General features: G+C 37.0%; 1 protein-coding gene across 16 annotated transcripts in view; it reads left to right on the top strand.

Annotated features, from left to right (window-relative positions):
- The window catches only part of KIAA1328 (KIAA1328 ortholog), a 381,988-nt gene that overhangs the window by 127,766 nt on the left and 230,587 nt on the right, over positions 1 to 23,635 (top strand). For 9 of the 16 annotated variants that reach the window (XM_027127776.1, XM_027127772.1, XM_027127780.1 and 6 more), the window contains one exon: positions 4,908 to 5,035. In XM_027127776.1, coding sequence (XP_026983577.1) covers positions 4,908 to 5,035 — 128 coding nt within the window. Of the gene's footprint in view, positions 1 to 717; positions 748 to 3,545; positions 3,677 to 4,907; positions 5,036 to 23,635 lie in introns of all 16 variants that reach the window. The other 7 variants (XM_027127782.1, XM_027127786.1, XM_027127788.1 and 4 more) reach the window with 3 other exon arrangements.

The following is a 23,635-nucleotide window of genomic DNA, read 5'->3' on the forward strand; positions in this document are numbered from 1 at the left end:
AGTTGTTGACATTTTGCTCTATTTGCTTTGCCTCCTCATATATATGTATATATATATACACACACAAATCTATATACATATTTATGTTTAATTTATATTATAAATTTATATAAGTAAATAAATTTATTTACTTACATATATAAAATTTATTTTGCTTATTTTTTTTACTACTTTGAAGTGGCAGGTGTCATATGTCACCCCTAAGTACTTCACATTCATAAGAATCTTTATAAGCCACATTATGATACCTAAGACAATAAGCAGTAATTCTATAATATCAACTGGTATTGAGTCCCTATTCCAATTCCCCTAGTTGTCCCAAGAATGTCTTTTATAGCTGTTTCTCTTCCTGAGCCAGGATTCAGTCTGATTCATGGCTTACATTTGGTTGTATCTTTGCTCTCTTAATCTAAAATAGGCCTACCCACTTTTTTCCCCCATGACTTTACTTTTTGAAGAGTTCAGGTCAAATGCTTTGCAAAATCTCCCACATTATGGATTTGTCTGATTGTTTCCTTGTGGTATAATATAATTTGTTCCTTTATTTCTTTTAATTCCTGTGCAGTGGGAGTTAGATTTACAGATTTGGTTTGATTCAGGTAAAACATTCTTGGCAAGAATATTTCTTAGGTGATGTTGCCTGCTTCAGACATTAAGAGGTACATAATGTCTGGTTTTTTCACTATTAGTAATCCTACATTAATTTACTTTGTTTAGGTGATGACTACCAGATTTTACCATTTAAAGGTACATTTTCTTCTTTGCTATAAATAACTAATCTTGACACCTTATGAATATGTTATTTATTAACCTTTTACGTACTGGTTTTAATATCAATTAATGATCCTCGCCTGAATTAGTTATTACATTGGGGATTGCAAAGTGGTGATTTTTAAAATTTGACCATTCCTTCTAAATAATTAGCATTTTTCTATAAAGAAGAACTTCAATTTTTTCCACTTTCACTCTTCCCTTCTTTTGAAGTATCACTATGAACTGGTAGATTTTTATTTATTTAATTTGCTGTTAATTAGAGTCATTCCTTTTGATGCTCAGATTTTCCCAAATTTGGCTGAGTCCCCTTCAGGGTTGCTGCTATTCCTTTTGATAAGCCCTCATCTGTTCGTCTTTAAACACTTTCTTACATTAAAATAACAAGAATTTCAAGCTCATTTTGTACTTTCCCTACCCCAGAATGGGAATCAGCCATTTTTCTGAGGAGTCGGTTCCCAAAATGGAGTTGTTTTAAAAAAATTGATTATTCTCCCTTTTCTCCTCTCATGGAGACCTTTCTTCATTTCATTCTGTATTAGATTAGGATTTACGTAGTAAACTACCAGATTCAAGTATCCTAAATACCTGAGGCAAGGGTGAGATGGGGTGATGGGAGTGGTCTCTGCTCCACCAGAGGAATTCTTCCAGTTTAAGACAATCACTTGGGCAGCATACTACTAGTATATTCTGTCTTCTGGTCCTTATACTTCCATCCCTGATTTTTCTCACACAGTTTTTATTCTTTCATCTCCCTATTCATTCTGCTTCAATCTTTAGTTTTATTTTTCTATATAATGCATTTTGGAGTTAAGGCTTTAAGCTTTGCAAAATGACCATTTCCAACATCCATTTCAGCTAATTAATTTGATATGTTTAGGTTTTGATGTGATGTTGCTCAATATTAATTTATATTTATTTCTGTTATCTTACGAAGCTTGCTTTCTTTGATGAGGCTGTGATGACTGCAGTTTCTCTCAGTTCTTGAGACCAGCAGTATGCTAGGTTCACATCATGGTTGGTGCACACCTTCCCTTAGGTTCAATTTCCTTCATCTGTTGCATTCTTTTCTGTCAGTTGGCCAGGCTTGAGTTAAATATGTCTTCTTTCTCACTGTACTCCCTCCCCCAAATCAGTTAAGAAGGCATTTTACTTACATTTTCCTAACATAAATCTCTCTCTCCAGATGGAGGGTTGAAGTCTCATTGTGCTAAGGAGAAAGGAAAATTACTGTTTTGCATGTACATATATTTTGGATTTTACAGGAAAGGGGAGGGCATTTCAAAATCTGGTGAATCAATACAGATATAAAAAATTGATAAAGATAGGACTGCTTGTTTTTATATTCTGCCACATAGCATGTGTTTAAATGAATTTGCCTATAATTTGTCTTCAGATGCTGACATTTAACTCTTAGACTGTATAATTGTGCTGGCTTTTTCGAGACAAATTCATATTCTGTGTCCAGGCTAATATGTTCACCTATTACAGACATTATTGCCTATGGTAACAGCTAGAATAAAAAATTCTTTTTATATACATCATAGCTGGCAGAGGCTCTTGGGACCGCCACAAATCATTCCTGTCTTTTTGGACTTGCTGAGGAAAAGCATGGAGATGTAAAACCAACCTGGTCTGATATAGATTGGCTTTGAAAACATACTAGCTTATCTAGACCACTGTTCATTGTATTGTTGTGTTGTTTTTAAGATGCTGAGTATTAAACATGCTCTTCTACTTAATGTATTGTTTAGCTTAGTAACCTATCCTTTCATTATGAACCAGCTCCTCTTCTACAAGCCATCTCTGGTTTTTGTTAAAGGTTAACAATGAGAATGATGAAGCAATTGGTTATTTATTCAGTCAGGATTGGCAAAAGTTATTAGAATAGGAATCTGCCCAGAAGCAATGATATGGTTATGAAAATGTTAAGAACAACACTGAAGCCAGTCACCATTTTTGACATTTAAGAAATACTATTCCCACCCCTAATCATGATGACCTGTTATAAAAGTATTTATACAGAATAATCTTATTGGACAGTAATTTTTATACAACAGCATATATAATTAGGTGTTAGGGAGATTCAGAAATGATTTGAGAGAAGAATGAGCCTTGGGAAGAAATTACCACAGTGAGAAATAAGGAACAGAGAACTCTCCCTTGGATAGAACTCCCTGTCTTCCAGACACCTGATCTGTGCAGTTTAGTATCTTCTTCCTGAGCACTTTGCAAGTTTGAGGAGCTGTGGGAGAGGGTACCCCAAGTTAGGTTGCTATGTTCTTCATACTAGACTGTAAAACATGTAGGGAGGTATATGGGCAGAAAATTTCCTGATGATGCTTTTATTAATGAAATATTGACTAAATTGACATTATGCAAAACCAAACAAATAGGACAAAAATCTAATCATAATCCTGTTATGTTTAATATAGTTAGAACCTTCTATGTAAATTAGGCAGTAATTACTTTGACCAGAACAGTATCATCACTTCTACCCTGAATTTTTTAGTAACAGCTTTATTGAAATATAATTCACATACAATAAAAATCACCCTTTGGAAGTATAGAATTCAATGATTTTGAGTATATTCCTAAAGGTGTGCAAAGACAGCCTTCTACTTCCAGATCATGTTCATTGCCTCCCCCAGAAAACGCATACCCATCAGCGAGTGCTCCCTATGTCCCTTCTCCATCTTTTGGCAACCACTAATATACTTTCTCTCTACATGGATTTGCCTGCTCTGGACATTTCTCTTTTTTTCCCCATTTAGCTTTTCTCACATAATGGGTACTTCAGAAAATTGGAGAAGAGGACAGAAAGTGAACATGGATGAATGTAACTCTTACTTGTGATCTGGTGTACTTAGAACTAAGTATTCTTTTCCCTGGCTCATTGGAAGAGGTATTTTAAACAACAACATACATAGAATTTGTAGTCTTTTGTGTCTGGCTTCTTTAGCATATAATATATTCAAGTTTTACTCATATAGTAGAATGTAGGGATACTTTGTTTCTTTTTATGGCTGAATAATATTCCATTTTATAGGTATACCACATTTTGTTTATCCATTTGTCACTTGATAGACATTTGGATTGTTTTCACTTTTTCACTGTTATGGATAATGTTGCTCTGAATATGCATGTATAAGTTTTTAATGTGAACCTATATTTTCAATTATCTTGGGGCATTGGAGTAGAATTGTGGGTCATATGGTAACTCTGTGTCTAACTTTTTGAGGCACTGCTAAATTATTTTCCAAAGCAGCAGCATTTTACATTCCCATCAGCTATGTGGGAGGGTTCTAATTTCACCATATTCTTGCCAGTGCTTGTTATTGTCAGTCTTTTTGATTATAGCCATCCTAGTAAATGCAAAGTGGTATCTCACTGTGATTTTGATTTGCATTTCCTAGTAGCTAATGGCTAACAATGTAAAGCATCTTTTCTTGTGCTGCTTGGCCATTTGTATATTTTATTTTGGGAAATGTCTATTCAAGTCCTTTGCCCATTTTTAATTAGGTAATAGTTTTTATTGTTGAGTCATATAACATCTTTACATATATATGGATACCAGACCTTATCATTTGTATGATTTGCAAATATTTTCTCTCATTCTGGAGGTTGTCTTTTCAATTTCTTAATAGTGTCCTTTGAAGCACAAAGTTTTAAAATTTGAAATCCAATTTATTTATTTGTTCTTCATTGCTGTGCTTTTAGGTGACCATTTGGCGGTGACCATTGCCTAATCCAAGGTCACAAAGATTTGCTTTTATAAAGTTTATAGTTTTAGCTATTAAATTTAGGTCAGTGATCCATTTTCAGGTAGTTTTATATATGGTGTGAGATGGGGGTCCACCTTCATTCTTGTGCATATGTTTGTTTTTATCAAATTTAAAGACTTGAGAAAGAAAAATTTTAATAGGATAAACATTGTTACTCCCTGTGAATTATTGTTTCATGATTTTGAGGGGGGTACATATGCTGTGTTCATCTGAAGACTATAGCTTACCTGCACTCTCACCAAGTATGGTTACATTTCTGTCTCTATTTTGTTTGTTGAAATCTGAAAAACAATACCGATATATGCAGTTTAAATCCATTTATTAGCTTTTTCCCTTAATTTGCAATCTCACCTCTTCAGCTACAGTATAAAGAATGCCAAGAACTTCTAAGCCTCTATCAGAAATATCTATCAGAACAGCAGGAGAAGCTCACTGTGTCTCTCTCAGAACTTGGTGCTGCTAAAATTCAGGAACAACAGGTAAGCATCTTTTTTCTTACCTTTTCTTGTCTTTAATGGATCAGCAAGATGTCAGAAGAGTTATCTGCCTTTTACTTTGTCTCACTGTATACAACATTGTCTTTAGACCTACAGTTACAGCATGTGATTGAGTTGGCTTCATTTACTTCCCTGTTTCCCTTTCCTCTTCTGTTCCTGGGGCCCAGAGGTCAGGAATGATTACTTGAAGCAGGCTCTGGGTCAGGAGGGAAGCTCCTGGTTGTATGAAAGCACAGCAGGAGTGATAAAGAAAACCCACTGCTCTTGTTACTTAATGAAGATCAGGTGGGCTCTTTTATTTTTACTCATAAGCCTCTTCTAACTCATGTTTAGAGTTTTAGAGTAATGAAAGTGTCTTGGCAAATTGTAAAAGCTTTAACTGGAGAAAACTGGAACATTTAGCATGATTTTGTGTTTGTATATATGTATTAATCACATAAGTATATATGAGAGTGTTTGCATATTAACATTTATATACATATCATCAAATAGTATATATTATATAATTAAATGAAAGTTCAGAACCCTGCCAGTTGTGATGTGAAACAAGTTCTGAAGACTTACTTCTTGCCCTCTAGCAAGTGACATTGGTTGTCTTTTTCATATCCAAATGAATTTAAATGGATGAGGATAGCTTTTGTATTAAAACGTTGTAGAAAAAACTATATAGAGTGTCAGAGTCATTCATATTATTATTAAAACATGGATAATGTACTAACTAAAGGGTTATCCTCTCCCTTTGAATAGTAGCAGGTCTTGAATGGTTTTCTGTAAACCTTCTAAAGAACACTGTTCTGTTCAACCTAGAGACCCCGTCTCAGATGGGTCAAGAGTTTCGGCTAAGAAAATCCATTTTTAAACCTCAAGTTTGGACATATGGAAAAGTAAAAAGAAAAGAAAGAATAATAATTTTGCTGGAATGTGGCATAGCTTAGACTTTTAACGTACCCTCCCTTTTTTTTTTGAAGTCACAATATTTATAAGAAAGAACCACAGTATGAATGGTTAATTTGTATTCTAACTGGAAATACTTTCTTTTGTTCTGTTTTTTGAAAACCTATGCTATAAAATGAGGCAGAGGAAGGTGGAAGCTAATCCTTTTATCTGGATTTGTTTTGCCACTTTGAAAAGGGCAGGCAGTTTTTAAGGTGGCACTTTCCTAATGCTCTCATGGTCGGGTTAGAGAAAAGTATAACATGACGATCAGATTTCTGACTTTAGTCTTTACATTTCCACTCCCTCTGTCTCTATGACAGATGTTAAAGGGCACAAAAACGTTGGCCAAGGGTAGTGAAGGAGAGGCTGAGGGACTTTTCAATTGCCAGTAGTTAAGGATATAGACTGAGAGTCAAGAAATAGTCATTAGGGAGTTTAAAGACATCTAGATAAGGAGGCCTAGCCCTTTTTCTATCTACTGCTGAAATGAGGGGAAAATAAAACTTTCTAAAGGGTAGTGTTTTATGTTTAAAAGAGTGATTCTTAGAGGTTTCCCTAGAGACCAATCATAGTTAACACTGCCTCTCTTAACCTCAACCTTGAGGAGCAAAACTAAAAAAATTACAAATACTAGGAAGAAACTGTTGGTCACAGGTATGGAGAAAGTATACTCTCAAAAGGAGATACTTTGGGGGGCTTCCCTGGTGGCGCAGTGGTTGAGAGTCCCCCTGCCGATGCAGGGCACACGGGTTCGTGCCCCGGTCCAGGAAGGATCCTGCGTGCCGCGGAGTGGCTGGGCCTGTGAGCCATGGCCGCTGAGCCTGCGCGTCCGGAGCCTGTGCTGCTCAACGGGAGAGGCCACATCAGTGAGAGGCCCGCCTACCGCAAAAAAAAAAAAAAAAAAAAAAGGAGATACTTTTGAATTTTCATTTTGACTTAATCATGAGAAAATTGTAAAACCATGTTTTCAGGAAGTGCCCGGTGGTCAGACTTTAGATTATGTTGTACATACAATGAAAATGAAATTGAGAGCACTTGTAGACTCTGCTATTTGAACCTAGAGAGGAAAAATAAGTTTCTTGTTGAATACCAAGTGGAGATTGTCACCCGTTTCCTTTGTTATCTGATTTGTTCTTTGTGACAGGCTTCTCTTAGCTAAGCAAAGGTAAGCACCTTCTCACTCACCCTCATGGGAATTGGGTGGATTTGGTGGACAAATCTACTTCCTGTCAGGAAGGGCATCATTGTGAACACTCTGAATGAGGATGTGGTAAAGTTAGAGGTCCTCTTTATGTGCTCACAAATAGACTACTCATCTGTATCTTAGCACTGTTCTTGTTCTTTTGTAATCATTGTTTATTCATCCACCTCTCTCACCAAGCTTTCTTAAAAACAGCATCCTGTTGGTTTCTTTATACTCAGAACCTAATATAGGTTGGCCTAATAAAGTTTTAATTTTTATTTAACAAAATTTAATATGGTAAATACTGTGTGCTCCAGGTACTGTTCTAAGCTCTTAACACACATTAAATCATTTAGTCCCTCAGTAGCCCAATGAAGTTATTATCCCCATTTTACAGAGGACGAATCCCAGGCGGAAAAAGAGACTTGCCTTGTCATCCAGGTAGCAAGTTAGGAAATCAAGATATGAACCTAAACAGTCTGACTCCATATTTTCTTGAAGAGAGAAAGACAAGAAAACTTTGAGATAGCTAAAAAATATTGAAAATTTGCTTTACAAGCCCTTGTTTCTATGACCAACCCTCTTTTGGATCTTAATCTGAAATCCAGTTTTTTGAATGCCAGAGCACAAATACACTAGAGATGGTGGGAAACTATTTGATTTTCCTGTGAGTAGCCAAAATGTCAGGTAAACATAAAATTTTATTTGTTCTCAAAATAAGGTTTTTTCATAGGCAGAACACTCTTTGACATAAATCACAGCAAGATCCTTTTTGACCCACCTCCTAGAGAAATGGAAATAAAAACAAAAATAAACAGTGGGACCTAATGAAACTTCAAAGCTTTTGCACAGCAAAGGAAACCATAAACAAGACCAAAAGACAACCCTCAGAATGGGAGAAAATATTTGCAAATGAAGCAACTGACAAAGGATTAATCTCCAAAATTCACAAACAGCTCATGGAGCTCAATATCCAAAAAACAAACCACCCAATCCAAACATGGGCAGAAGACCTAAACAGACATTCCTCCAAAGAAGATACACAGATTGCCAACAAACACATGAGAGAATGCTCAACATCACTAATCATTAGAGAGATGCAAATCAAAACTACAGTGAGATATCATCTCACACCAGTCAGAATGGCCATCATCAAGAAATCTAGAAACAATAAATGCTGGAGAGGGTGCGGAGAAAAGGGAACACTCTTGCACTGCTGGTGGGAATGTAAATTGATAACAGCCACTATGGAGAACAGTATGGAGGTTCCTTAAAAAACTAAAAATAGAACTACCATATGACCCAGCAATCCCACTACTGGGCATATACCCTGAGAAAACCATAATTCAAAAAGAGTCATGTACCAAAATGTTCATTGCAGCTCTATTTACAATAGCCAGGACATGGAAGCAACCTAAGTGTCCATCAGCAGATGAATGGATAAAGAAGATGTGGCACATATATACAATGGAATATTACTCAGCCATGAAAAGAAACGAAATTGAGTTATTTGTAGTGAGGTGGATGGACCTAGAGTCTGTCATACATAGCGAAGTAAGTCAGAAAGAGAAAAGGAAATACCATATGCTAACACATATATATGGAATCTAAGGGGAAAAAAAAAGTCATGAAGAACCTAGGGGCAAGACGGGAATAAAGACAGACCTACTAGAGAATGGACTTGAGGATATGGGGAGGGGGGAGGGTAAGCTGTGACAAAGTGAGAGAGAGGCATGGACATATATACACTACCAAACGTAAAATAGATAGCTAGTGGGAAGCAGCTGCATAACACAGGGAGATCAGCTCGGTGCTTTGTGACCACCTAGAGGGGTGGGATTGTGAGGGTGGGAGGGAGGGAGACACAAGAGGGAAGAGATATGGGAACATATGTATGTGTATAACTGATCCACTTTGTTATAAAGCAGAAACTAACACAGCATTGTAAAGCAATTATACTCCAATAAAGATGTTTAATAAATAAATAGATAGATAAATAGATAAAAAGCAAAAAGAAATAAGGTTTTTTTAAACTCACCTTCAGATTTTGTGATAGAGATGCAGCAGTTCATTTTTCATGAGGCATTCATTTGACTTTAAGAGACTTCTTTTGTTTCTTCTTTGTGTTGGTTGCCATGTGGCTCAACTTGCTTATTATAGGTTTTGTTTATAATTTTATTAAATTTGCAGTTCTTCAGAAGAATGTGCTAGCTTATGGTTTTCTTTTTACTTCTGCCATTTGGTTGAAAAGAAGTTGCTCCATTTACAGAGCGAATTTTTTCCTTGCTTTTCCCCCCATCCTCTTTCTTGCTTTGCCTCAAAGATGAATGCATTCTCCATTCATCTTGTAATTTGTTCAGCATTACAAGTTCTTCATTGTGGAATCTAGAAAGATTTTTCACTTGTTCTATTTAGACTGAGATACCTCACTGATATGTGTCTGTTACTCCATTTCCTTATCTTAAGAAACAATACTTACCCACAGTATAACCTTGTTCTTGGACATGGGAGTATCTAGTAACCATAGTTTTAACCAGAGTACATTTTAGAATATAGCTCTTCTTGTCACAGTTGAGTGTTACTATTTTGTGTGTGTGTGAATCTGAACTTAAATAATGTCACCTTAAACTCTGATGCTTATAACTTCTATTTTAATCTTATTTGATAGGCTGTATCATTTCAGGAGAGGTATGGTATTTCCACAGTATTCTTTATATTAAGAGAAAGCCTAGGCAGCACTTTGAGTAGCTTTTCCCACTGCAGTTTGAAAATGTCTCTATGCAAGATTGCCTTAATGTTTTTCTTAACTCTTCCATGTTTTTGCCAAGTAGATATAAAAAGGTAGATTTGGATTCATCTTGAGATTTCCCCCTTTTCTCTAAAATGGATAAAATCATCATTACTTTTCAGCCATGGGCAATGGATATTAATGAATCCATGCTGTTCTGATCTAGTAAAAGGCCTTTTATAGAAACATTTCCATTTTTCCTATGATTACTTGTTCTGTCTTTATTTAGGTCTAGGTCATGGACTGGACAGAATCTGAATTATAATAGGTGAATCATTGCTGAGTGCATGTTTAATTGTTTCTGGGTGGTTTCCATTACTGTTGTCTCTATAGTTTGTTAAAAGAGTTTTTGTAGTGCTTAGGGCCACAGTGTCTTGGGACTATTTCCTATTCTGTGATTATTTTCATGTATTCTTTTGGTTAAACATTTTTTAACTGCCTCATATAGGCATGTGCTAATAGAGCTCCTTACCATTTTAATTCTGTCTAACCTACTTATGCATTTTAATGTGTATTTACTGTGTAATATTTATTTTAATTCTATCTATACTAAGCTATCTTTGAGTCTGTTATAAGAAGCCCAGATTTGCTTGGCAGTCCAGAGGTGTCACCACACTTCTAACTGACAAAGAAGCCAAATCAAAAATGTTATGCCCTTTGGAGATCTGTTATATGTCTGACTCAAATGTACTACTAAACTTGTGGAATAAAAGATTTGTACATAGAACAAAGATATGATTAACAGCTGACTTCTCATCAGAAACAGTGGAGGAACGAGGCAGTGGGATGGCATATTCAAAGAGCTGAAGGAAAAAAAAAACTGGCAATCAAAAACTATCCTTCAAAAATGAAAGTGACATAAAGACATTCCTAAATAACTAAAGACTGAGAGAATTCATTGCTAGCTTATCTGCTTTACAATAAATACTAATAGAAGTCTGCTCAGATGAAAGAAAATGACATAAGCCAGCAACTCAAATTCACATAAAGAAATAGAGCACTGGTAAAAGTAATTACATATCTCTCTTTTCTTAAATGGAAAACTTAAAAGACACCTGAATAAAACAATAATTATAAAACTGTATTGTTGAGCTTCTAAGATATAAAGACGTTGTATGTGCGTGTGTGTATGTGTACTTGCACAAAGGGAGGAGGACAGAAGGCAGAACTGTTGGAGAAAATTTTCTCTATATTACTGGAATAAGACTGTCTTTATTCATTGACAGCATGGTCCTATATGTAGAAAATCTTAAGAAATCCACAAACACACACACACACAAAAACATGATAGAACTAATAAATAAGTTCAGCAAGTTGCAGGATATAAGATCAGTATGCAAGTCAATGTTATTTCTATTTACTTCCAATGAACTATTCAAAAATGGATATATTTAATAAAAGCAGTGCAATAAAAACACTGAAAATAACAAAACATTGCTGAGAGAAATAAAGATCTAAGATATTATTCCATGTTCATGGGTTGCAAGACTCAATGTTATTAAAATGGCAATTTCCCCCAAATTAGTCTATAGGTTTGTTGCAATCTCCATCAGATTTCCAGCAAATTTTGATAATTTCATTTTTACAGAAATTGATAAGATGATCCTAAAGTTTATATGGAAATGCAGAGTAATACTAATAGCCAAAAAATTTGAGAAAGAACAGTAAAGTATAAGATCACTCTTTCTAATCTTAATGTTTACTCTAAAGGTACAGTACAGTAGATAGAATTTTAACCTTACTTGCATGACTTTTGACCCCTGCCGAAATGGTTTTACTCCCATAATATGTTATGTTATATAATAAAAAGGAGATAATATTTAGATGGGCCTAACCTAATTACATGATAAAAGCAGAGAGTTTTCCCCAGCTGGGAGCAAAAGAGAAAGAGAGATTTAAAGCATAAGAATGGTATTCAACATACCATTGCAGGCTTTGAAGATGGAAGGGGTTAGGAGCTGAGAGCTGTCTCTGACCAGTAGCAAGAAAAGAGTGATTTAAGTCTTGCCGCCACAAGGAACTATATTCTGTCACCAGCCTGAGCTTGGAAGTAGGTTCTTCCTCAGATATTTCCAATTAGAACCTGGCCTAGCTGATAGCTTGATTTCAGTCTTGTGAGAAACCAGGCAGAGAACCTAGCCAAGCCTGGCTGAACTTCTGACCTACAGAACTGTGGAGTAATAAATTTGTGTTATTGTAAATTGCTATGTTTGTGGTAATTTGTTATACAGAAATAGAAAACTAATACTTACAGTTTCCAAGAATATAGTACTGCCGTAATGATGGACATTTAGACCAGTGGAACAGAATTGTGAATTCAGAAATAAACTCTAGCAATTATGGTCAACTGATCTTCAACAAAGGTGCTAACACAATTCAATGCGGAAAAAATAATCTTTTCAACAAGCATTGATAGGACAGTTGGACACATGCAGAAAAGATAAATTTAGACCCTTGGCACCATGCACAAAAATTAACTTCAACATTATTCCAACATTGAAGACACCCTTTTTGAAGCCTAACTTCATATATTGATTTTTCTCAGTACCAGTTTTTGTTCTTCTTTAGGTACAGTGTTTTTTATGCGTATTACAGTGACCACCTGAACTTGAACATTGATCGCAGTATTTCATTTAGTCTTATGTAATTAATAGTAACCAGAAGTACTGCCTTTAATTAAGAAGAATACAGTATTACTTTATTATGTACCTGTTCCAAACATAGGTCTCAGGTCTCTTTACCCTCTCAGAGAGTGGTTCTCAAAGGCTGGTGGTCTCTGACCAGTAGTATCAGCATCACCTGGAACTTGTGAGAAAGGAAAAAAAGAGGAGGGGGCGGTACGTGACACTTGAAAACTGGCCTAGCACTCACTGTGGGCCATGTTATTCCCCTACTGAACAGAAACAATCTCACAGAACACTAACCCCATGCAAGGTTACTCTGAGACCATGATAAAATAAGACAAAACAAGGCCACTTCATAATTATATCTAAATACAGACAAAACCAAGGTCACTGTGCAGCCCACAAGTTACCATACATCCCCTCTCTTGGCCAAAATGAGTGACTGCTACTTCTTTACCAATTATAGCTTATCCTCTTGTGAGTCTCCCCGCCCTAAAGATAAAACTTATTGAGATATCCACTCATAGAATCATCCCTGTTTTCTGACAGCATCCAATCTAGAGCAAACTCCCACCTGCTTCCCTCAAATTACTCAATCAAAGCCCAAATCCTATACAGTAGGATCTTCCTAACACATCCATGTTCCCCCAAGGTGTGTGTTTCCCCTCGCTGCAGCAAATAATAAATCCAACTTATTTAACTACAAAAAAAAAAAAAGAATAGAGTATTACTTTTATGGTACATGAAGTCCTTAATAAGAAAAAAAAGACCAGTGAATGATCTGGTATTCAAGTAACTACAAATTTCAAGAGATCCTAGAAGCTTTGCTTTTTGGAGCCGTAATATTAAGACCATTTCCGAATGTCTGGGTATCTTGCTGATAAATTCAGTGTGCTTGTAGGATCGATTGCCAGATCACTTTAACAGCTGTACCCTTAAGTCAATAAACAATCCTAGTCAATAAAATATATACTTTTAATAACCAAGGAAATGCTACTCTTCACAGATGGGTGAACCTAATAAATCTGGTAGTATATCAGTTATATTGCAAAGATTCTCAGTTTAATAGGAATTAATATTAAAAGTGTTTGTAGGATTCATTTTGACATAGATTTATTTAAAATGTGATCCAGTGGCATGAATCATAATGATAATGAAGGTCTTGGGTGCAGGCAAGGCTCTGTTGTATGCGTATAGCATACTGTGCCATATGAATTCTGAATCCTAAGATGATTATGCTTATTGAATTTCTATGTCACTGTGAACTGTGAGGATTGGGCTAAACAAACAGTTAGAAAGGCAGTTCTGTGTCTCCCTCCACCACCAGTCAAATATATTCTTTTTTTTTAAATTTATTTATTTATTATTATTATTTTGCGGTATGCGGGCCTCTCACTGTTGTGGCCTCTCCCGTTGCGGAGCACAGGCTCCGGACGCGCAGGCTCAGCGGCCACGGCTCACGGGCTCAGCCGCTCCACGGCATGTGGGATCTTCCCGGACCGGGGCATGAACCTGCGTCCCCTGCATCGGCAGGCGGACTCTCAACCACTGCCCCACCAGAGAAGCCCCAATCAAATATATTCTTAAGCCCAGTGCATAGAATTTTGGCTTGTCTGCTACTGTAATGTCCTTTACCCAGAAAGTAAACTTAAAATGTGACAATTTAAACAATTTATTGTAAGAAAATAGTTAAGGCTCTCTCTCCGAGAGAGAGAGAGAGAGAGAGAGAGAGAGAGAAAGAAGGTAATGCTTTATCAAAATGCAGAAGAATTAGCTGAAATGTAAATGAGGATAACTCTAATAAAGAACATGATAATAACTCTAATAGGGAACATGAGAAGCATGAATACTGAGTCACATTTACTGGCTCTGACTCATCGTATATTATCTGGTCTGGAAAGAGTAAGCTATATTACTGGAGGAGATCACAACCCAAAGTGTAGGGTAAAGCCAAAACTATGCAGACAGTGAAATGATCCGTAGTTGCCTGCAGTCAGGGAGAGGGAATGAGGGATGAATAGCTAGAACATTTGTCAAAATACATAGAACTAACTGTATAACACAAGACACAAAGAGTGAACCCTAATTAAACTATGGATTTTATGGACTAATAATAACGCATCAATACTGGTTAATCAATTGTAACAAATGCACTACGCTAATGGAAGATGTTAAAAATCAGGGAAACCATGAGGGGGAGAGAGGGATTATATGGGAACTGTCTGCTCAATTTTTAAATCTAAAACTGCTCTTAAAAAGTCTATTAATTTTGGGGCTTCCCTGGTGGCGCAGTGGTTGAGAGTCCGCCTGCTGATGCAGGGGACACGGGTTCGTGCCCCAGTTCGGGAAGATCCCACATGCCGTGGAGCAGCTGGGCCCATGAGCCTGTGCGTCCGGAGCCTGTGCTCCGCAACGGGAGAGGCCACAACAGTGAGAGGCCCACGTACCGGAAAAAAAAAAAAAAAAAAGTCTATTAATTTTAAAAATACAATGAAAATAAAGTACAGGGTTTAAGTTACTATAAAGTTGTTTGCTACCAAAATTTGTTTTATATTCTAAACAAACTATATTCTTCCAGCTGTTGGTTGGAATGCCACAAGTTAATTAACTAGAAAATGAGTAGAACTAACCATCTAATATCTGTATTTTAGGCAATTTAGTTTTACTTATTTAATGTCATTTTTTCAATGTTTATTTATTTTCTTATTAGTCATCCATTTTATACACATCAGTGTATACATTCGATCCCAATCTCCCAATTCAGCACATCCCCACCCCCACCCCCCGCCGCTTTCCCCTCTTGCTGTCCATACGTTTGTTCTCTACATCTGTGGCTCAATTTCTGCTCTTCAAACCGGTTCATCTATACCATTTTCTAGGTTCCACATATATGCGTTAATATACAATATTTGTTTTTCTCTTTCTGACTTACTTCACTCTGTACGACAGTCTCTAGATACATCCATGTCTCTACAAATGACCCAATTTCATTCCTTTTTATGGCTGAGTAACATTCCGTTGTATATATGTACCACATCTTCTTTATCCATTCATCTGTCGATGGGCATTTAGGTTGCTGCCATGACCTGGCTATTGTAAATAGTGCTGCAGTGAACATTGGGGTGCATGTGTCTTTTTGAATTACGGTTTTCTCTGGGTATATGCCCAGTAGTGGGATTGCTGGGTCATACGGTAATTCTATTTTTAGTGTTCTAAGGAACCTCCATACTTTTCTCCATAGTGGCTGTATCAATTTACATTCCCACCAACAGTGCAAGAGGGTTCCCTTTTCTCCACACCTTCTCCAGCATTTGTTGTTTGTAGACTTTCTGACGATGCCCATTCTAACTGGGGTGAGGTGATACCTCATTGTAGTTTTGATTTGCATTTCCCTAATAATTAGTGATGTTGAGCGGCTTTTCATGTGCTTCTTGGCCATCTGTATGTATTCTATGGAGAAATGTCTACTTAGGTCTTCTGCCCATTTTTTTTTCTTTTTGCTGTACACGGGCCTCTCACTGTTGTGGCCTCTCCCGTTGAGGAGCACAGGCTCCGGACGCGCAGGCTCAGCAGCCATGGCTCACAGGCCCAGCCACTCCGCGGCATGCAGGATCTTCCCGGACCGGGGCACGAACCCGTGTCCCCTGCATCGGCAGGCAGACTCTCAACCACTGCATTCTGCCCATTTTTTGATTGAGTTGTTTGTTTTATTAATATTGAGCTGCATGAGCTGATTATATATTTTGGAGATTAATCCTTTGTCTGATGATTCATTTGCAAATATTTTCTTCCATTCTGAGGGTTGTCTTTTCATCCTTAGGGTTTCCTTTGCTGTGCAAAACCTTTTAAGTTTCATTAGGTCCCATCTGTTTATTTTTCTTTTTATTTCCATTGCTGTAAGAGATGGATCAAAAAATATCTTGCTGTGATTTATGTCCAAGAGTGTTTTTCCTATGTCTTCCTCTAACAGTTTTATAGTGTCCGGTCTTACATTTAGGTCTCTAATCCATTTTCAGTTTATTTTTGTGTATGGTGTTAGGGAATGTTCTAATTACATTCTTTTACATGTAGCTGTCCTGTTTTCCCAGAATCACTTACTGAAGAGACTTTTTTTCTCCATTGTATATCCTTGCCTCCTTTGTCATAGATTAGTTGACCGTATGTGCATGGGTTTATCTCTGGGCTTTCTGTCCTGTTCCATTGATCTATATTTCTGTTTCTGTGCCAGTACCATATTGTCTTGATTACTGTAGCTTTGTAGTATACTCTGAGGTCAGGGAGTATGATTCCTCCAGCTCCGTTTTTTTCCCTCTAGACTGCTTTGGCTATTTGGGGTCTTCTGAGTCTCCATACAAATTTTAAGATATTTTGGTCTAGTTTTGTAAAAAATGCCATTGGTAATTTGAGAGGGATTGCATTGAATCTGTAGATTGCTTTGGGTAGTATAGTCATTGTCACAGTATTGATTCTTCCAATCCAAGAACATGGTATATCTCTCCACCTGTTGTTATCATCTTTAATTTCTTTTATCAGTGTCTTACAGTTTTCTGCATACAGGTCTCGTGTTTCCCTAGGTTGGTTTATTCCTAGGTATTTTATTCTTTCTGTTGCAGTAGTACATGAGAGTGTTTCCTTAATTTATCTTTCAGATTTTTCATCATTAGTGTATAGGATTGCAAGAGATTTCTGTGCATTAATTTTGTATCCTGCAACTTTACCAAAGCTGATTAGCTCTAGTAGTTTTCTGGTGGCACCTTTAGGATTCTCTATGTATAGTATCATGTCATCTGCAAACAGTGACAGTTTTACTTCTTCTTTTCCAAATTGTTTTCCTTTTATTTCTTTTTCTTCTCTGATTGCCATGACTAGGACTTCCAAAACTATGTTGAATAATAGTGGTGAGAGTGGACATCCTTTTCTTGTTCCTGATCTTAGAGGAAATGCTTTCAGTTTTTCACCATTGAGAATGATGTTTGCTGTGGGTTTGTCATATATGGCCTTTATTATGTTGAGGTAAGTTCCCTCTGTGCCCACTCACTAGAGGGTTTTTATCATAAATTGGTGTTGAATTTTGTCAAAAGCTTTTTCTGCATCTATTGAGATGATCATATGGTTTTTATTCTTCAATTTGTTAATATGGTGTATCACATTGATTGATTTGCGTTTATTGAAGAATCCTTGCATCTCTGGGATAAATCCCACTTAGTCATGGTGTATGATCCTTCTAATGTGTTGTTGGATTCTGTTTGCAAGTAGTTTGTTGAGGATTTTTGCATCTATATTCATCAGTGATATTGGTCTGTAGTTTTCTTTTTTTGTACTATCTTTGTCTTGTTTTGGTATCAGGGTGATGGTGGCCTCATAGAATAAGTTTGGGAGTGTTCCTTCCTCCACAATTTTTTGGAAGAGTTTGAGAAGGATGGGTGTTAGCTCTTCTCTAAATGTTTGATAGAGTTCACCTGTGAAGCCATCTGGTCCTGGACTTGTTTGTTGGAAGATTTTTAATCACAGTTTCAGTCATTACTTGCGATTGGTCTGTTCATATATTCTATTTCTTCCTTGTTCAGTCTTGGAAGGTTATACCTTTCTAAGAATTTGTCCATTTCTTCCAGGTTGTCCATTTTATTGGCACAGAGTTGCTGGTAGTACTCTCTTATGATGCTTTGTATTTCTGTAGTATCTGTTGTAGGTTCTCCTTTTTCATTTCTAATTTTATTGGAGTCCTCTCCCACTTTTTCTTGATGAGTCTGGCTAATGGTTATCAATTTTGTTTATCTTCTCAAGGAACCAGCTTTTAGTATTATTGATCTTTGCTATTGTTTCCTTTATTTCTATTTGATTTATTTCTGCTCTGATCTTTATGATTTCATTCCTTCAGCTCACTTTGGGTTTTGTTTGTTCTTTCTCTTGTTCCTTTAGGTGTAATGTTAGATCGTTTATTTGAGATTTTTCTTCTTTCTTGAGGTAGGCTTATATAACTATAAACTTGCCTATTAGAACTGCTTTTGCTGCATCCCATAGGTTTTGGATCATCGTGTTTTCATTGTCATGTGTCTCTAGGTATATTTTGATTTCCTCTTTGATTTCTTCAGTGATCTCTTGCTTATTTAGTAACGTATTGTTTAGCCTCCGTGTGTTTGTGTTTTTTACGTTATTTTCCCTGTAATTGATTTCTAATCTCATAGCATTGTGGTCAGAAAAGATGCTTGATATGATTTCAATTTTCTTAAATTTACTGAAGCTTCATTTGTGACCCAAGATGTGATCTGTCCTGGAGAATGTTCCATTCGCACTTGAGAAGAAAGTGTAATCTGCTGGGTTTAGATGGTATGTCCTATAAATATCAATTAAATCTATCTGGTCTGTTGTGTCATTTTAAGCTTGTGTTTCCTTATTAATTTTCTGTTTGGATGATCTGTCCATTGGTGTAAGTGAGGTGTTAAAGTCCCCCACTATTATTGTGTTACTCTCCATTTCATCTTTAGCTGTTAGCAGTTGCCTTATGTATTGAGGTGCTCCTATATTGGGTGCATATGTATTTATAATTGTTATATCTTCTTCTTGGATTGATCCCTTGATCATTACATAGTATCCTTCCTTGTCTCTTGTAACATTCTTTATTTTAAAGTCTATTTTATCTGATATGAGTATTGCTACTCCAGCTTTCTTTTGATTTTCATTTTCATGGAATATCTTTTTCCATCCCCTCACTTTCAGTCTGCATGTGTCCCTAGGTCTGAAGTGGGTCTCTTGTAGACAGCATATTTATGGGTCTTGTTTTTGTGTCCATTCAGAAAGCCTGTGTCTTTTGGTTGGAGCATTTAATCTATTCACGTTTAAGGTAATTATGGATATGTATGTTCCTATGACCATTTTCTTAATTTTGGGGGGTTTGTTTTTGTAGGTCCTTTTCTTCTCTTGTGTTTCCCACTTAGAAAAGTTCCTTTAGCATTTATTGTAGAGCTGGTTTAGTGGTGCTGAATTCTCTTAGCTTCTGCTTGTCTGTAAAGCTTTTGATTTCTCCATCGAATCTGAATGAGATCCTTGCTGGGTAGAGTAATTTGGTTGTAAGTTCTTCCCTTTCATCACTTTAAATATTTCATGCCACTCCCTTCTGGCTTGTAGACTTTCTCAGGATAAATAAGCTGTTAACCTTATGGGAGTTCCCTTGTATGTTATTTGTCATTTTTCCTTTGCTGCTTTCAATAATTTTTCTTTGTTTTTAATTTTTGCCAGTTTGATTACTATGTGTCTCAGCATGTTTCTCCTTGCGTTTATCCTGTATAGGACTCTCTGCGCTTCCTGGGCTTCAGTGGCTATTTCTTTTCCCATGTTAGGGAAGTTTTCGACTGTCATCTCTTCAAATATTTTCTCGGGTCCTTTCTCTCTGTCTTCTCCTTCTGGGACCCCTATAATGCGAATGTTGTTGCATTTAATGTTGTCCCAGAGGTCTCTTAGTCTGTCTTCATTTCCTTTCATTCTTTTCTCTTGATTCTGTTCCACGGCAGTGAATTCCACCCGTCTTTCTTCCAGGTCACTTATCCGTTCTTCTGTCTCAGTTATTCTGCTATTGATTCCTTCTAGTGTATTTTTCATTTCAGTTATTGTATTGTTCCTCTCTGTTCGTTTGTTCTTTAATTCTTCTAGATCTTTGTTAAACATTTCTTGCATCTTCTCAATCTTTGCCTCCATTGCTTTTCCGAGGTCCTGGATCATCTTCCCTATCATTATTCTGAATTCGTTTTTTGGAAGATTGCCTATCTCCATTTCATTTAGTTGTTTTTCTGGGGTTTTATCTTGTTCCTTCATGTGGTACATAGCTCTCTGCCTTTTCATCTTGTCTATCTTTCTGTGAATGTGGTTTTTGTTCCACAGGCTGCAGGATTGTAGTTCTTCTTGCTTCTGTTGTCTGCCCTCTGGCGGACTCTGGGAGGGCTCACACCAAGGAGTACTTCCCAGAACTTCTGCTGCCAGTGTCCTTGTCCCTGGGTAAGCCACAGCTGCCCCCTACTTCTGCAGGAGACCCTCCAACACTAGCAGGTAGGTCTGGTTCAGTCTCCTATGGGGTCACTGCTCCTTTCCCTGTGTCCCGACACGCACACTACTTTGTGTGTATCCTCCAAGAGTGGAGTCTCTGTTTCCTTGAGTCCTGCCAAAGTCCTGCAATCAAATCCTGCTAGACTTCAAAGTCTGATTCTCTAGGAATTCCTCCTCCCGTTGCCAGGCCCCCAGGTGGGAAGCCTGACGTGTGGCTCAGAACCTTCACTCCGTGGGTGGACTTCTGTGGTATAAGTGTTCTCCAGTTTGTGCGTCACCCACCCAGCAGTTATGGGATTTGATTTTATTGTGATGGCGCCCCTCCTACCATCTCATTGCAGCTTCTCGTTTGTCTTTATATGTGGGGTATCTTTTTTGGTGAGTTCCAGTGTCTTCCTGTCGTTGATTGTTCAGCAGTTAGTTTTGATTCTGGTGTTCTCGAAAGAGGGAGTGAGAGCATGTCCTTCTACTCCGCCATCTTCAATAAGTCGTTTAATTAATGTCATAAGACTCTGAGATATCTCTACTTTAAAGATGGTGTATTAGTTTTCTATTCTCTGTTACAAATTACTACAAAAGTAGCAGCTTAAAACACACCTAACACAGTTTCTGTGGGTCAGAAATCCAGTCAAGTCTTGGCTAGTTCCTGTGCTTTGGGGTCTTCCACAGGCTACAACAAAGGTGTTAACAGCCTGGGGGAGGATCCACTTCCACTCTCACATGTAGTTGGAAAGAATCAGTTCCTTGTGGGCTTTTGCACTGCAGGCCTCAGTTCCTACCTGGCTCTTTGCTGGAGGCCAACCTCAGTTCCTTGTCATATAGACCTCTCCAATGTGGCTGTTTATTTCATCAAAACAGGTGAGTCAAGAAGGCACTAGAGTCTACTAGCAAGATAGAAGTTGCTGTTTTGTATAACCTAATTGTGGGAATGACATTTCATCACCTTTGCTGTATTTGAAGCAAGTCACAGGTCCTGCCTACATGCCGGGGCAGATGTTCACACACAAGGGCACCAGTACCAGGAGACAGGCTGTGATCATTGGGGCCATCTGAGAAGCTGCCTGCCTGCCACAGGAGGCAAAGTTAAGTAAATTGTATGCCCTAGTGGTATTTGAGTATTTGGAAATTAGTTCTTAGGACATATTTCTCTAGTTAGATTCTACTTTGTTTTATGGAATTTTACATCTTTATTTCCTGTTTTCTAAATACTTGATTTCTCTGATATCTGAATACGGTGGACCCTTGAACAATGTGGGGATTGGATTTTTTTTTTATTATTATTCTTTAATTAGCAACCTTGGGGGAAGAAAGTTACATCAGGACTTAAAGGCAAAGGCAGAGACCCCAAACCAGCCAATTTTTCCTTGTTAGGCTGGAACAGAGCTTAAACCAGGGCAGACCCACTCTAGCTCTGGCCATAGCCTACTCTCTATATCCTGGTCCCAAGTTTGTTTGGTTAGAAACAGTGCTAAACCCACACACAGTTGAAAATCTGCATATAACTTTTGACTCCCCCTGAACTTAACTGCTAATAATAGCCCACTGTTGACCCTTACTGATAACATAAACAGTTGAATAGCACATATTTTGTATATTTATTATATACCCTATTCTTATAACAAAGTAAGCTATAAAAAAGAAAATATTATTTAAAAAAATCATAAGAGAAAATACATTTACAGTACTGTACTGTATTTATCAATACCATAAGTTTACGTTTACATCTGTTTACAAGATGAATTGGCTGTCTCTCAGTACCTATATAAACATTGTCTTATATGATACAAAACCCTGTAGATGTTATACATATAACACTAGCACTGGAATCAAAATGAAAAAATAATGTGAAAAAGAAATTCATCTTTATTTACAGGTATAACGACTTATCCATTGGTAATGAAGAAGCAACAATACAATTGTTCATGGTAGCCTAGTATAATCGATAACGATTGCTTCAAGGTAGCCTAGCCTATACACTAATGAATGAATCATTGTCAAATACAATTTTTATGGCATACAGTATTATAGTCATATTCATAATATAGTATTGGAAACATTGTTACTTTTTTTTAAAAAACACTTACCTGTGATGATAGACTGATACATAGTTCCTCGAAGTATGAGAGAGGCATACTGTATGGTAATGTAATTCTTTGAAAGCAAAGTTATAAGGCAGTAAGAAAACTAACACATTATTAATTTTATATTAAATATCACTCACCTTATGCCTATGTAAGGAAAGGCTATCCACTTCAATACAAGTCTTGCACATGATGTTCTATATCATGAAAACTTAGGTGATTATGATGGTGACACAAAAAGGTCTCACACAGTTCTTACTGTACATTTATTTGATTTTCACATGAACGCACACACATATCCAACAGATTAGTTTGTTTATTAACTCAGATGATTATTTACTATTCATTAAGTGGAAGTGGATCATCATAAATGTCTTCATCCTTGTCTTCATGTTGAGTAGGCTGAGGAGGAGGAGGGAGAGGAGGGGTTGGTCTTGCTGTCTCAGGTGGCAGAAGTGAAAGAGATGGAGGAGGTAGAAGGGGAGGCAGTCACACTCAGTGTAACTTTATGGAAATACATCCTAATTTCTGTCTGACTTTTTTGCTTTTTCATTTCTCTAAAAATGTTTCTATACGGTACTAATCCTTCTTCTGCTGTTTGCATTAGTTTCATTGCCTGTATCACAGAGTGGTCCATGTCATAAAATAACTTAAAAGCAGTCTTGAATAATTTGAACCCTTCTGCCAGACTGTCTAATGCAATTTGTTTTCTGGCACTGTTTCTTCTATGTCTTCTTTCTCATCATCTGGCACTGGTTCAGAAGCACTCATCTTCATCCAATTGTCTTCTGTTAATTCCTCTGGTGTGGTGTCTGTTATCTCTTGAATTTTTCCAAGATCTTTGTCTTAAAACCCTTCACCCCCCCACCTTTTTCTCCCCCATATCCACAATCTCTTTCATGATTTCCTTGATTGGCTCTGTCATAAAACCAT

The sequence above is a fragment of the Aethalodelphis obliquidens genome, unplaced genomic scaffold, assembly GCF_003676395.1.
Source record: "Aethalodelphis obliquidens isolate GAN/ISIS:26980383/991018 unplaced genomic scaffold, ASM367639v1 scaffold32, whole genome shotgun sequence".
NCBI classification, from domain to species: Eukaryota; Metazoa; Chordata; class Mammalia; order Artiodactyla; family Delphinidae; genus Aethalodelphis; species Aethalodelphis obliquidens.